General features: G+C 47.1%; 1 protein-coding gene across 1 annotated transcript in view; it reads right to left on the bottom strand.

The window, feature by feature from the left end:
• The window catches only part of LOC135549835 (RNA polymerase II subunit A C-terminal domain phosphatase-like), a 159,932-nt gene that overhangs the window by 129,635 nt on the left and 15,993 nt on the right, over positions 1-14,304 (bottom strand). Inside the window, exons 10-12 of the mRNA XM_064980169.1 lie at positions 8,265-8,406; positions 7,939-8,157; positions 3,366-3,528 (exon numbers count right to left, since the gene is read on the bottom strand). Of these exons, the coding sequence (XP_064836241.1) occupies positions 3,366-3,528; positions 7,939-8,157; positions 8,265-8,406 (524 nt within the window). The remainder of the gene's footprint in view (positions 1-3,365; positions 3,529-7,938; positions 8,158-8,264; positions 8,407-14,304) is intronic.

Here is a 14,304-nt window from a genome sequence, read left to right as displayed (position 1 = left end):
AGAGGGGCGGAGTGAAAGAGGGAGAGGGGCGGAGTGAAAGAGGGAGAGGGGCGGAGTGAAAGAGGGAGAGGGGCGGAGTGAAAGAGGGAGAGGGGCGGAGTGAAAGAGGGAGAGGGGCGGAGTGAAAGAGGGAGAGGAGAGGGGCGGAGTGGGGGAGAGGAGAGGGGCGGAGTGAAAGAGGGAGAGGGGCGGAGTGGGAGAGGAGAGGGGCGGAGTGAAAGAGGGAGAGGGGCGGAGTGGGAGAGGAGAGGGGCGGAGTGAAAGAGGGAGAGGGGCGGAGTGAAAGAGGGAGAGGGGCGGAGTGAAAGAGGGAGAGGGGCGGAGTGAAAGAGGGAGAGGGGCGGAGTGAAAGAGGGAGAGGAGAGGGGCGGAGTGGGGGAGAGGAGAGGGGCGGAGTGAAAGAGGGAGAGGGGCGGAGTGGGAGAGGAGAGGGGCGGAGTGAAAGAGGGAGAGGGGCGGAGTGAAAGAGGGAGAGGGGCGGAGTGAAAGAGGGAGAGGAGAGGGGCGGAGTGGGGAGAGGAGAGGGGCGGAGTGAAAGAGGGAGAGGGGCGGAGTGGGAGAGGAGAGGGGCGGAGTGAAAGAGGGAGAGGGGCGGAGTGAAAGAGGGAGAGGGGCGGAGTGAAAGAGGGAGAGGGGCGGAGTGAAAGAGGGAGAGGGGCGGAGTGAAAGAGGGAGAGGGGCGGAGTGAAAGAGGGAGAGGGGCGGAGTGAAAGAGGGAGAGGGGCGGAGTGAAAGAGGGAGAGGGGCGGAGTGAAAGAGGGAGAGGGGCGGAGTGAAAGAGGGAGAGGGGCGGAGTGAAAGAGGGAGAGGGGCGGAGTGAAAGAGGGAGAGGGGCGGAGTGAAAGAGGGAGAGGGGCGGCGTGAAAGAGGGAGAGGGGCGGCGTGAAAGAGGGAGAGGGGCGGCGTGAAAGAGGGAGAGGGGCGGAGTGAAAGAGGGAGAGGGGCGGAGTGAAAGAGGGAGAGGGGCGGAGTGAAAGAGGGAGAGGGGCGGAGTGAAAGAGGGAGAGGGGCGGAGTGAAAGAGGGAGAGGGGCGGAGTGAAAGAGGGAGAGGGGCGGAGGAAAGAGGGAGAGGGGCGGAGTGAAAGAGGGAGAGGGGCGGAGTGAAAGAGGGAGAGGGGCGGAGTGAAAGAGGGAGAGGAGCGGAGTGAAAGAGGGAGAGGAGCGGAGTGAAAGAGGGAGAGGAGAGAGGCGGGGTGAAAGAGGGAGAGGAGAGAGGCGGGGTGAAAGAGGGAGAGGAGAGAGGCGGAGTGAAGGATAGAGGTAGAGAGGCGGAGTGAAGGATAGAGGGAGAGGGGAGAGGTGGAGTGAAAGAGGGAGAGGAGAGAGGCGGGGTGAAAGAGGGAGAGGAGAGAGGCGGGGTGAAAGAGGGAGAGGAGAGAGGCGGAGTGAAGGATAGAGGGAGAGAGGCGGAGTGAAGGATAGAGGGAGAGGGGAGAGGTGGAGTGAAAGAGGGAGAGGAGAGAGAGCTGGAGTGAAGGATAGAGGGAGAGGGGAGAGGTGGAGTGAAGGATAGAGGGAGTGAGAGAAACTTCATAAAAGAAGAGTATCATGAAAGTGCCTTCAGTCATATTCTATATGGCAATAATAAAACCCAGGTCAACATCACAGATTTCCATCATGAGCGTCGCTCCTGTTTTTATTCAGCCCATCATTCATCAGATTCTCATTTCTTTCACCCCGTCTCTCTCCAAATAACTTAAAAAGGCACATGTCCACAAAATGACTAGAGGCATTCAGCCAGTGTAAGGGGACAGAATACCAATTAGAACAGATCAATAAAAAAAACTAGCCTTTATATACAAATTACTTCTGTCTGACTGTGTGTGGGTCAATAATAAGCATGGCTGAACCCCACAGAGCTCAACCTCAAAAACAGACGTAGAGGCATCAAGCAGACTGTGTTTTAAACAGGCCATTCAGTTAAAACGTGTTGTGTGAGGAACTTCTCTTACCAGCCAGCCAAATGTAAGTGGACTGAGAGTTGGGCTCTCTGGAGAATCAATTAAAACTCTGTGGCGCCGTCATCATTTCGGGCGGTAGGTCGCCTAGTGGTTAGAGTGTTGGGCCTGTAACCGAAAGGTTGCTGGATCGAATCCCCGAGCTGACATGGTCGTTCTGCCCCTGAACACGGCAGTTAACCCACTGTTCCCCAGTAGGCCATTATTGTAAATAAGAATTTGTTCTTGCCTAGTTAAATAAAGGTTAAATAAAAATAAATGTAAAATCATTAGCAATTGCAACCAGTGCAGTCTTACAACACACGAGACCAGTGAGTGACAGAGAGCAGCGAACATAAGCGCCAACGCAGAGGTAGAGAAACGTGACTTGGAAGAGCAATACTTTATTATCTATTGTCAGAGTGCGCCAACTTGTCGTCCTGAAACCTGGGAAATAAGTTAGCGCAGGTTCGTTCGGGCATCTCTATGGGGAATCAATAGGGTTTTGGAATAAACGCAGGAAATAAGGGGTGAGGTTAACACAGGCTTAGGAGATGCTCTGTCCTATGAGACCATAGCAGACCTTTATGAATTATGTGCTTTGTGTATTTTATAATTACATAAAAACTCTTCAAAATTCACAAAATGTCATTAGCTGATGAAGATTCTCAGAACAAAATGTATAAGATCTCCTACACCTGTGTTTACCACAGACCTTATTTTCCACATTTATCCAAAAGCGCCATTCGTTTTCCTCATGCTTTGTCCAACGAACCATGGCAGAGTTAGAGGCCATTACTATTACTCTATTTTCTGAACATGCAGAGAACGGACAGATTAGTTTTTTTTCCAGGCAGGCAGACTTTGGACAGCCCTACTGAGACAAATAGAGAAGGCTGCTGGAGAGGACCCAGGAGTCTGTCCCGACACATTAGCAGCCATCAGACGTCACTAAACACCATTATCTAGCTTCGAGGCTGGAGGTGCACACATTAGTGGATGTACCAGGAAAAACAGCACTATAATCAATGTGTGTGTGTGTGTGTGTGTGTGTGTGTGTGTGTGTGTGTGTGTGTGTGTGTGTGTGTGTGTGTGTGTGTGTGAAATGATTTTATTCTCAGAATCCTTTCCTTGAAGAGAGAGATGGAACATCAAAAGGTGCACTGATGTAGTTATGTGTGTGTGTGTGTGTGTGTATATAGTTCTGTCTGTGTATGGCAGATATTAGCTCAGAATAACACACAAAGCAGAGCCCACCGCACTGCTGTAACCCGGTCAGGAGACTATAGAATTGTGAGACACAGTAAAGGTATGACAGAATGTATTTTCATGGTCCTTCATTCAGTATGCATACATCTTTTTAAAATTGTGGTCGTTACAGTGGGTGTGTGTGTGTATGTATATATATATTTCTGTGTGTTCCTCACCTCCTTGTCCATGCTGTCCAGGTCTTCTTTACAGAATGTGTAGAGAGGGTTGGTCTCTGACATGCTGGGCTGGCGTTCCCTCCGGCGGCAGGAGGGTCCAGGCTGCTCCTCGTCTCGACTGGAGGGACCCGCCGTCTCCCCCTGCTGGTCCCTCTGACCCCCCCTGGTCACACCACAACAAACAACCAGACACAAACATCTCCAACTATTACCTAATTAGCCATAAACTCATTGTGAATCCCCATGCGATAACTGGGGCCATTTTAACACCGGTGGTCTGAAAGACGAAGAGACACACAAATTACATAACAAATCACATTATATAATTACATTCAGCCTCCAGAACACACACTTTTCCATTATGTTCTGAACTCCTAGTAGAGGCTCAGGCTTACGGCCTTAGAGGGTAGCTGGAGTATACAGCTAATATACAACCAGACTAGACATTTAGTCCTGTTAAAAGGCAGGTGAAATGTGGTCGGCCACAAACACATTACTGAGTCTGGAATGGGTGATATATATCTACCCCCCTCCATTTGTCTCCAAGTTTGTGTGAGTTTCCAAAGATATTGGAGAAAGTCAAGGACAGGTGTTACGTAGGAAGGATACAGTAAAACTATACATTCATATAATCAAAAAGACAGATGCTACCCATTAAACTTTCCGTTTTGTAATCTAGGACAACGTCGACACGTAGCAGGACACAATCTGTGACGTGTACCACAGAGTGGAGGGGAAGAACTAGTAGGGAAAGACGATGGGAGTAGGGGTGCAATTTTGGGGCTTTTAAAAACGCGGTGAAAATGAGATATTTCCCAGTGGGAGAAAGAGCGGTTTGCAGACCAGCAATAGATCCACTGGGAAAGTAGGAAATTACAGATATATTACCTTCATTTTACACCGAGCAGGATACATAACATGTTCTGTTGTTCATAACATGTTCTAAATGAAGTCGACTCAAAATAATAATATTGCCCTTCATTGATGAACCTGATTGGTCTATTTCAGCAAGCTCCTCCTGGCCAATCACATTGTGAGGAACGTTTGGAAATCACAGCCACTTCTCCCAATGGCTGGTATTTGCTACTGTATAGCATTTTACAGCTAAAGGAGAACCCAGAAGCAGCCTGTCCTTGAATAAGCTACAAGAAGCACCTGAGAAGCGAGGCTTAGAGAACATGTTTTGCTAAATGTTTAGGCTATAGGATATCTTAGGACAGCCAAGCTGAGGCTGTGTGTATGGAGCCAAGGTGGGGCGGGGAAAATAATCAGAGCCCGACCAATAACAAATAAACTAGGATGAAAATAGGCACTCATGCGGCTCTCAAAACTAGCGGCCATTCTCAAGTGTCATTATTGTCACAATGTATGAAATCAACATTTGAAGCATAGTTACTGGACAATTGCACTTTTGAATGGCAATTTAGGAGATACGGTGCGGAAAAAGGACATCGTATCGGCAGATATCCGAAAGTTTAAGTACCCCGTAAAAATAGGAATCTGACCCTAAAAGAAACATCAGTCGGGCTTAAAAATAAAAAAGAAGAATCACTCTTTGGGAAGACTGGCACATCTCACAACTATCATGTTGGAGGACCTCATTGAGAACAGGGGTGTATCTAGCTGAGGATAAACAAGTGAGACTGGCTGGGGACTGAGTGGTGATGTAGAGAGGAATGTTTCTCAGAAACTGAGAAAGTAAGTATTGAGAGATTAAGGAGGTGAATGACACTCCACATCACCCAGGACGCACTGCAGGCGGGAGCACTTCCTCCTGGCGGTCTCCAATTTGGTGAGGAGCTTCATGTGATGATTCCACTCTAAAACTCAGCTTTCTGCCTCACTGTGTGTGTGTGTGTGTGTGTGTGTGTGTGTGTGTGTGTGTGTGTGTGTGTGTGTGTGTGTGTGTGTATGACCAAAACTATTCCTCTGTGTGGCTCAGCATGCATAATACAGCACCATGCTCTGCTGCGAAGCGTCATTGTGATGTTAATAACATGACATATACTACATCACCAAAAGTATGTGAACACTTGCTCATTGAACATCTCATTCTAAAATCATGGGCATTCATATAGAGTCGGCCCCCCCTTTGCTGCTATAACAGCCTCTACTCTTCTGGGAAGACTTTCCACTAGATGTTGGACATTGCTGCTGGGACTTGCCACGAGAACATTAGTGAGGTCGGGCACTAATGTTGGGCCATTAGGTCTGGCTCGCAGTCGACGTTCCAATTCAGCCCAAAGTTGTTTGATGCGGTTGAGGTCAGGGCTCTGTGCAGGCCAGTCAAGTTCTGCCACACCGATCTTGACAAACCCTTTCTGTATGGACCTCGCTTTGTGCACAGGGGCCTTGTCATGCTGAAACAGGAAAGGGCCTTCCCCAAACTGTTGCCACAAAGTTGGAAGCACAGAATGTGAATGCACAGAATATCATTGTATGCTGTAGCGTTAAGATTTCCCTTCACTGGAACAAAGAGACCGAGCCCGAAACATGAAAAACAGACCCAGACCATTATTCTTCCTCCAACAAACTTTACAGTTGGCACTATGCATTTGGGCAGGTAGCTTTCACCTGGCATCCGCCAAACCAAGATTTGTCCGTCGAACTGCCAGATGAGGAAGCATGATTCAACACTCCAGAGAACGTGTGTCCACTGCTCCAGAGTCCAATGGCGGCGAGCTTTACACCACGCCAGCCGACGGTTGGCATTGCGCATGATGATCTTAGGTTTGTGTGTGGCTGCTTGGCCATGGAAACCCATTTCATGAAGCTCCCGAAGAACAACTGTTGTCCTGACGTTGTTTCAAGAGGCAGTTTGGAACTCTGTAGTGAATGCTGCAACCGAGGACAGACCATTTTTACATGGTTCAGAACTCAGTGGTCCAGTTCTGTGAGCTTGTGTGGCCTACTACTTTGTGGCTGAGCCGTTGTTGCTCCTAGACGTTTCCACTTCACAACAAAAGCACTTACAGTTGACCGGGGGAGCTCTATCAGGGCCCAAATTTGACAAACTGACTTGTTGGAAAGGTGGCATCCTATGACGGTGCCACGTTGAAAGTCACTGAGCTCATCAGTAAGGCCATTCTACTGACAATGTGTGTCTGGATTGCATGGCTGTGTGCTCGATTTTATGCACCCGTCAGCAACATCCATTCGTTTGATGGGGTGTCCACATATACTTTGTGTATATATAGTGTCTGGCTGAAAGCAGAAAGCTATGGAGCCACTGGCAGAGACCGTCCGGTAAACAGATGCCAGACAATTTAGAGAAAACATTTTTCACAACATTTTGAGCCAGCTCAAAAGGAAAGCCTAGGATGTTAACCCTTTTTGTACCTGGCAATTGAGGTGTTGAGTAAAGAAGGTAAAGAAATGCGTGCAAACACCGCAAGTAATAAACCCTTCACGTTGGACTGGGAAGTAGAACTCAGTTAATACAACTACAACTTCTTGTAGCTGCTTGCTGACTTACGAGCCGTTTCCCATCACATTCATCACAGCCCCAGCGGTTTTTACATTTTTTATCTCCTCCATTCCAGCATTAACATACCAATTCATCTTCACCTCTAGCTGTAGAGCAGAGTGAACAGGCAGAAATTCCAGCAGCAAATTGGATAATCATTTCATTCCAGGAGAACAATCCCAAAGCTGCCAACGCCCACCTGACTTTACGATGCTCACATTTTGATTTCGAGCCTGAGATTCATGTATAGATGGATTTTAGGAGAAAATCCAATTTGGCACAAGAAGGGAAAGGCCGCACACAGCATATAGGCCCCTCAGACCAGGGCATTAGATATAGAAATAAACATGCATCTCCAGAGTTGCAGTGCTGAACAGGCACTTCTCCCTCGAGCAGACAATATATTCTCACTTTCAACACAGCTCTAAAATGACTGGGTCAGAGCTCCGAGGGAGCATGGCCAGGTCGGTCGGGGAGCTGCCTAGCAGCGTAAACGCCTGCTGCTCTGCTGCTAGACAGACAGGTGGTCTCCGGCCTCCAAATAGAAATATGATTAACAGGCCAGACGCTGTTCTCTATGTTAACAGCTATAAGCATTGCCAGGGTTTTCAGTGCTCTGTCTACAGGGCCGCTGTCGACTAAAAGGTGAGGCAGTACATTTCCATTTCAGTCATTTAGCAGGCGCTCTTATCCAGAGCGACTTACAGGAGCAATTAGGGTTAAGTGCCTTGCTCAAGTGGATGTCGACAGATTTTTCACCTAGTCGGCTCAGGTATTCACTCTTAACTGCTAGGCTACCTGCCGCCCTATAGCAGCCATCAGAGCAGACAGGAGACACAAGCTGCGTTCCAGAACGTTCTAACTGGTACGAGACCAGGTGTCCCTGCTCATCTAGGTATGACGGGGGGGGCAAGAGGACTTAGGAGGAGCTGCTTACCAGGTACTTAGAAGCACTGAAAAGCCAACCATCTATCCCAGATATCAATACATCTGAAGGAGTACCACAGAAGGGGACATATCTGAATGTTATGCGTGCACTTTGTTACAAAGACAAAAAAGTACACGTCATGCACAGTTGAGAACAAGGCTGAATAGCCAAGTCAGTACCTCAGGGATGTCTGGTCACCGTGGGCAGCAGACATGGAGGCCTGGAGGTAAGATGGTGGTCTGGAGGCCTGAAGCCCACGTCGAATCAGCTTCCCCGTGACCGGGTCGTACGTCCGCACCTCAGGGGCAGCTGGAGGGGGGAGGTGGAGGGGGGCCGGGGGGAACAGGGGGTTCTGGAAGGACCCTTGGTGGTCAGGGAACGTGGCTGGGCTGTTGCTCCTAAAGACAGAGAGAAACACCATCAGATAAAATGTGCAAGTGTGTGTGTATGTGTGTGTGTGTGTGTGTGTGTGTGTGTGTGTGTGTGTGTGTGTGTGTGTACACACTGTTGGGTCTTGGTGTATTCCTCCTTCAGTGGATACAGTGATTCATCCACCCTTTCCCAGCGCTCCAGACATCCCCACAGCCAGTCAGGATTCACCACATGGAGACGTTTACAGCCTTGGGCCTGACGCACCTTCTCTGTACCTGGGAGAGAGACAGGGAGAGCTAGGATCAATCAACAAATTAAGAAGAGGAATCGATACTGTCTGTCGTTAGGTACCCCTCTTAACAACCAAGCTGCATAAATAAAAGGGGGAGACCAAGTCAGTTGTAACACAATGAATTTAACCCAACCCCTCTCAATCAGAGAGGTGCGGGGGGGGGGGGCTGCCATAATTAACATCCACGTCTTCGGCGCCCGGGGAACAGTGGGTTAACTGGCTTACTCAGGGGTAGAACGACAGATTTTTACCTTGCCAGCTCGGGGATTCAATCCAGAGAGAGCAAACTGAAGAGAGAAATATCCAGCAACTCTCGGATGACAATGGAAGTTGATTTTATTGTTAAAAAACAGCTTTTGGGCTGTAGCCTCCATCATACATTCAAAGCCAATTAACAATTATCCTGAAGCATTTCATTTTTCACCAAACCATTAGGTTCCATTGACAATCAGCTTCTGTTTTATTTTGCCATTACGTCAGTTCAGAAGAGGGCTGGGAGCAGCAATTTCCATTTGACTTGGGACCATTGATGTCTGACACACAGACAAGGAGAACTGCATCTGAGAGCAGCGGTGTACCTCATCAGAACACCGTACCTAATTAACACAAGGTTAGCCCATCTCACGGCAACAAGTACCGACCTTGCTGTGCACATTAACAGCCTCTCCTTTTTGGCCATGTTTTCTCCCCAAATGTATCTGGTGCGTCTGAAACAGGCTTGTTCTGTTGACTGTAGCTATAACTCAGGGATCCAGAACAAGTCAGCCCTGAGACTGCATAGCAACAGCAGCCAGACAAACAAATACTCTGAATATGATCTGACTGGCAATGCTGAAATTTGAGATGACTGAATTTAATTTTTTTTCCAAAAGTGTGTGTGTGTGTGTATATATCGCTCTCTTCCCTCCAGCCCGCCCATTTTCTCCCATAGGGATTTTACAATATGACAAACAATGTCAGTATACACGTTACTGGTCACTATAACCCTTTAAATCATATATCATTGGAAAGATTATATTCACAGCTATCCATCAGACATTTCCAGAATGTTCAGGTGTACAGAACTTTGACATATCAGAATTGCTTTTAAAAAAAGGAAACCCAAATACATTTTAAATGTTGTTTGAGAAGTTTAACTTGGCCACTCAGGAACATTCAATGTCTTCTTGGTAAGTAACTCTAGTGTAGATTTGGCCTTGTGTTTTAGGTTATTGTCCTGCTGAAAGGTGAATTCATCTCGCAGTGTCTGTTGGAAAGCAGACGCTCCAAACATAATGCTTTGTATCCATTTTTGTTGTTGTTGCAGTATATAAAAGTGCCTTGTTGCAAACAGGATGAATGTTTTGGAATATTTTCTTCGTTTCACTCTGCCATTTAGGTTAGTATTGTGGAGTAACTACAATGCTGTTGATCCATCCTCAGTTCTCATATCACAGCCATTCAACTCCGTTTTAAAATCCCTATTGGCCTCATGATGAAATCCCTGGGTAGTTTCCTTCCTCTCTGGCAACTGATTTAGGAAGGACGCCTGTATCTTTGTAGTGACAAAGGGGTTGAATACTTATTGACTCAAGACATTTCAGCTTTTCATTTTTAAAACATAATTCCACTTTGACATTATGGGTTATTGTGTGTAGATGAGTAAAATAATTCAATTCAGGCTATAACAACAAAACTTGGAAAAAGTGAAAGGGGTGAATAGTCTGAAGGCAGAGAGCAATTACGTGCTGTATAATGACACTGTCCTATGGGAATATCCCTATGGGGGAAATGAATGGGATGGAGGGATGAAAGAAACAGTGAGAACACAGAAAGCTGCCATTGCTGCACTGCTATCACACATTTTCAACTCTAGGGACATAGACCTTCAAGACAATCACTATAAGACATTGTCATCTCAAGTGAGCCCGACCCCCCCCCCCCCCACAATCTTCTCTTTTTAAATCACTACAAAAGAAACCATTTCCCATAGGCCACCAGCAGTGCTTTTCTGTTCATGCTGTGCGTGCTCTCGGCTGGCTGCTCCAGAGCACTCCTCCCAAGCCCGCCTGCCTCCCAGCGCTACCTGAGTGGTGAGTCAGATGTCCCCTCTCTCTCCAGCAGAGACAGACATGTAGGCTATTCAGACAGACAGGTATTGATCAGCCACATGTCAGCATGATGGAGAGGAACAACCATGGGAAGGCTCTTAATCTCACTGCTGACATACTGTCCCCTGTGGCTTTGTCCACTTGAGCGAGAGAAAATGAGATGCTGAGAGAACAGGGGAGACTCAGGACTGTGGTGTTTCATGGCATGGTGGTCCTGACTATTGACCACCAGACTTGTCTTCAGATGCAATTAAAATAACCAATCACCTAATCAAGAAGCTATATAAAGCCCAGTACAATGAATGCCAGACTGTCTTATGCTCTTGTACAGACAGCCCACACAATGGCTGCTTCTTAACATGGCCTCTTCACATGAAGTGGGCCCCTGTATGCTGCTGGGCCGTTAAGTGCTCCTTCTCTCTCCCATTCTCCTTTTCTCTGAGGTTGATTTTGTCCGGTTCTGACGTACAGACCACGGACCGTTAATTGCAAAGTGCAGCTCCGAGAGAGCCAGTACCACGACAACGCTGCCTGCTGTCTGAGGGCACGTTGGATTGGATGAGAAACCGCATCATGCTGGGCTATTGTTGCGCCTTCCTTTAGAGACATGACGTTCGCCTGCCTGCCAGTCAGACAGCCAACCCCACATACTTAAATGATGCTACTCTGAGAGATGGAAGGGAAGTAATCATCTGTTTGGCACAGCCAGACAATTATCCCCTGCTCCTCTTTCAGAGTAGCATCACTGAAGTCAATGGGTTTCCAAGAGCAGGAAGAAGGTACTTGTGAAATTTGGAATGTCAGGAGGTAAGGTGACCCTATAAAGCCTGCGTCTCTCAGACCGCCCACGTGTCTCTAATGGCTGAAGAGAGGTGCCTGTGTGATTTACCTTTAAAAATGGGACTGGAAGGGGCTGTCTGCCACTCTGTACACTCAAAATGTGAAACCAGTCCCCCATCCTAAAGTGCATGAATGTTAAAGGAGAATCTGAGTACACAGTCGTATTCATTGTCCAGGCATGCTGGTCTTGTTAATGGAATCTTCACCCCTTTGTAACTGAAAAGAGAACCCTCGTAATGGTCTTCTATCTTTAGAAGAATGGGTCACGTTAGCAATTCAAACCAGACCTCATTTTAGTCAGTAGGAACTCTGACAGTGCCATTTGATTGAACGCCAGCAAAGTGCTAAGGGAGACCAAATTGAAACCACGGCTACACAGCGACAGAATTCTAAACGGAACAGCGACAAGCTAATGGTGTCTGTCTTACAGTTGTACGTGTTCATCCAAATCAGTAACACCTGGTCATAGTACAGCTTACTTGGTCACTGTGGGGCTTCACTGTGCAAGCCATAATTAGCCATGTACAGATTCAATAGCCATAGACCCTCTGTCTGATGATCTGTTTCACTAGAATCCATCTTACAATCCCTCTAATAGCTGATATCATCGCTCTAATTAAGATGATATCATCTACACCCATTAGGGACCGGAATATGTGAAAGCTAAAGACGAGAAAAGCAATTCAGAAACAGCTTAGGCTAGTCTCTGTTTGGATTTCATTAATGGATTAAATTCAGGAGAGAATATGTACTGTAGGTTATATGGCTCTCTGGTTTCATCACTTAAAGTAGGCCTAATATTCATGATGGCTCAGCTCGCTAGAGAATCTAGATCTACAGTGATGGAGGAGAGAGTCCTCTGGCCTGTTTACTGGGTTAATAGGGAGGAACACAGAGAGAAAACATCATAGAATAACTTCGCCATCCCATTAAAAACCTACTCTCTGCTAGATGTTGAGGTTGAATGTGTTGAGCAGATGATGTCACTGGAGCAGTTAGAAGTGCCATTATCTTTTCTCCTCCGACTCCAGCCTGTTTCTTCCCGACATGGCCTGCGTCCCAAATGGGCCCTGGTCAAACGTAGCGTACTATAAAGGGAATAGGATGCCATTTGGGACACATCCCTGCCTTCCCCATTAGAAACCTGATACCTTAAAACGGAACACTGCGTTGAATTAGTTTCCAACCACAATTGTCCCCCACGATGACTGTGGATCTGGTCTCAGTACATTAGTACGTTCGTATGTTTTTCCTACACGATATTTCAGACAGCATTGCACGATTTTGACAAAACTTGAGTGAATCATGTCTTGCCATAGATCCGGCCTTTACAAAAATGACACATTGGCCAGATGGTGGCTCTATAACAAGAGAATGAAAATGCTAACTTTGAAAGGTCATGCCCCTCACCCCGTTTGACCAAAAGTTGCGAAATTCAGTACTTACACAACATGGCCAAAAGGATGTGGACACCCCTTCAAAATAGTGGAATTTGGCTATTTCAGCCATACCCGCTGCTGACAGGTGTATAAAATCAAGCACACAGCTATGTAATCTCCAGAGACAAACATTGTCAGTAGAATGGTCCGTACTGAAGAGCTCAGTGACTTGCAACATGGCACTGTTATAGGTTTCCACCTTTCCAACAAGTCAATGTCAAATTTCTGCCCTGCTAGAGCTGCCTAGTGCTGTTACATTTACATTTAAGTCATTTAGCAGACGCTCTTATCCAGAGCGACTTACAAGTTAATTTTTTTTTTTTTTTTTTTTTTTTTTTTTTTTTTTTAACCTTTTTTTTATTTAACCAGGCAAGTCAGTTAAGAACACATTCTTATTTTCAATGACGGCCTGGGAACAGTGGGTTAACTGCCTGTTCAGGGGCAGAACGACAGATTTGTACCTTGTCGGCTCGGGGGTTTGAACTCACAACCTTCCGGTTACTAGTCCAACGCTCTAACCACTAGGCTACCCTGCCGCCCCATTGTTGTTATTGTGCTGTTATTGTGAAATAGAAACGTCTAGGAGCAACAACGGCTCAGCTGTGAAGTGGTAGGCCAGACAAGCTCACAGAACGCGACTGCCAAGTGCTGAACCACGTAAAAATCGTCTGTCCTCAGTTGCAACACTTACAACCAAGTTCCAAACTGCCTCTGGAAGCAACTTCAGCACAAGAACAGTTTGTCGAGAGCTTCACGAAATGGGTTTCCATGGCCGAGCAGCAGCACACAAGCATAAGATCACCATGCGCAATGTCAAGCGTCGGCTGGAGTGGTGTAAAGTTCGCCGCCATTGGACACTGGAGCAGTGGAAACGCGTTCTCTGGCGTGATGAATCACACTTCAACATCTGGCAATCTGACGGGTGAATTTGGCAGAATCCAGGAGCGAACTGCGAACTCTAAAGTTTGGTGGAGGAGGAATAATGGTCTGGGGTTGTTTTTCATGGTTTGGACTAAGCCCCTGAGTTCCAGTGAAGGGAAATCGTAATCCTACAACATACAATGACATTCTAGATGATTCTGTGCTTCCAATTGTGTGGCAACAGTTTGGGGAAGGCCCTTTCCTGTTTTAGCATGACAATGCCTCCGTGCACAAAGCGAGGTCCATACGGAAACGGTTTGTCGAGATTGGTGTGGAAGAACTTCACTTGCCTGCACAGAGCCCTGACCTCAACCCCATCGAACACCTTTGGGCAGAATTGGAATGCCGACTGAGTTTAATATCTTATAGTTTATGTTTTTCAGTCAGAGCAGTTCAGGACCCCTGTCTAAATCAATGTAAGCATCCATGCCTGACGGGATCAATGGCCTGGTACAGAGGTAGGCAACACTGTTCATGGAGGAGCGCCACAGATACTGCAGGATGTTGTTCCAACCAGGCACCAGACCTGACCAACTGAGCTTATTGATCAGATCAGTGATTGCCTGAATTCAACACACCTGGTTTCCAGGG

The sequence above is a fragment of the Oncorhynchus masou genome, chromosome 12 (assembly GCF_036934945.1).
Source record: "Oncorhynchus masou masou isolate Uvic2021 chromosome 12, UVic_Omas_1.1, whole genome shotgun sequence".
In the NCBI taxonomy this organism is placed as follows: Eukaryota; Metazoa; Chordata; class Actinopteri; order Salmoniformes; family Salmonidae; genus Oncorhynchus; species Oncorhynchus masou.
The sequence above is the reverse complement of the archived record's forward strand: the minus strand, read 5'-3'. Positions and strand labels throughout refer to the sequence as shown.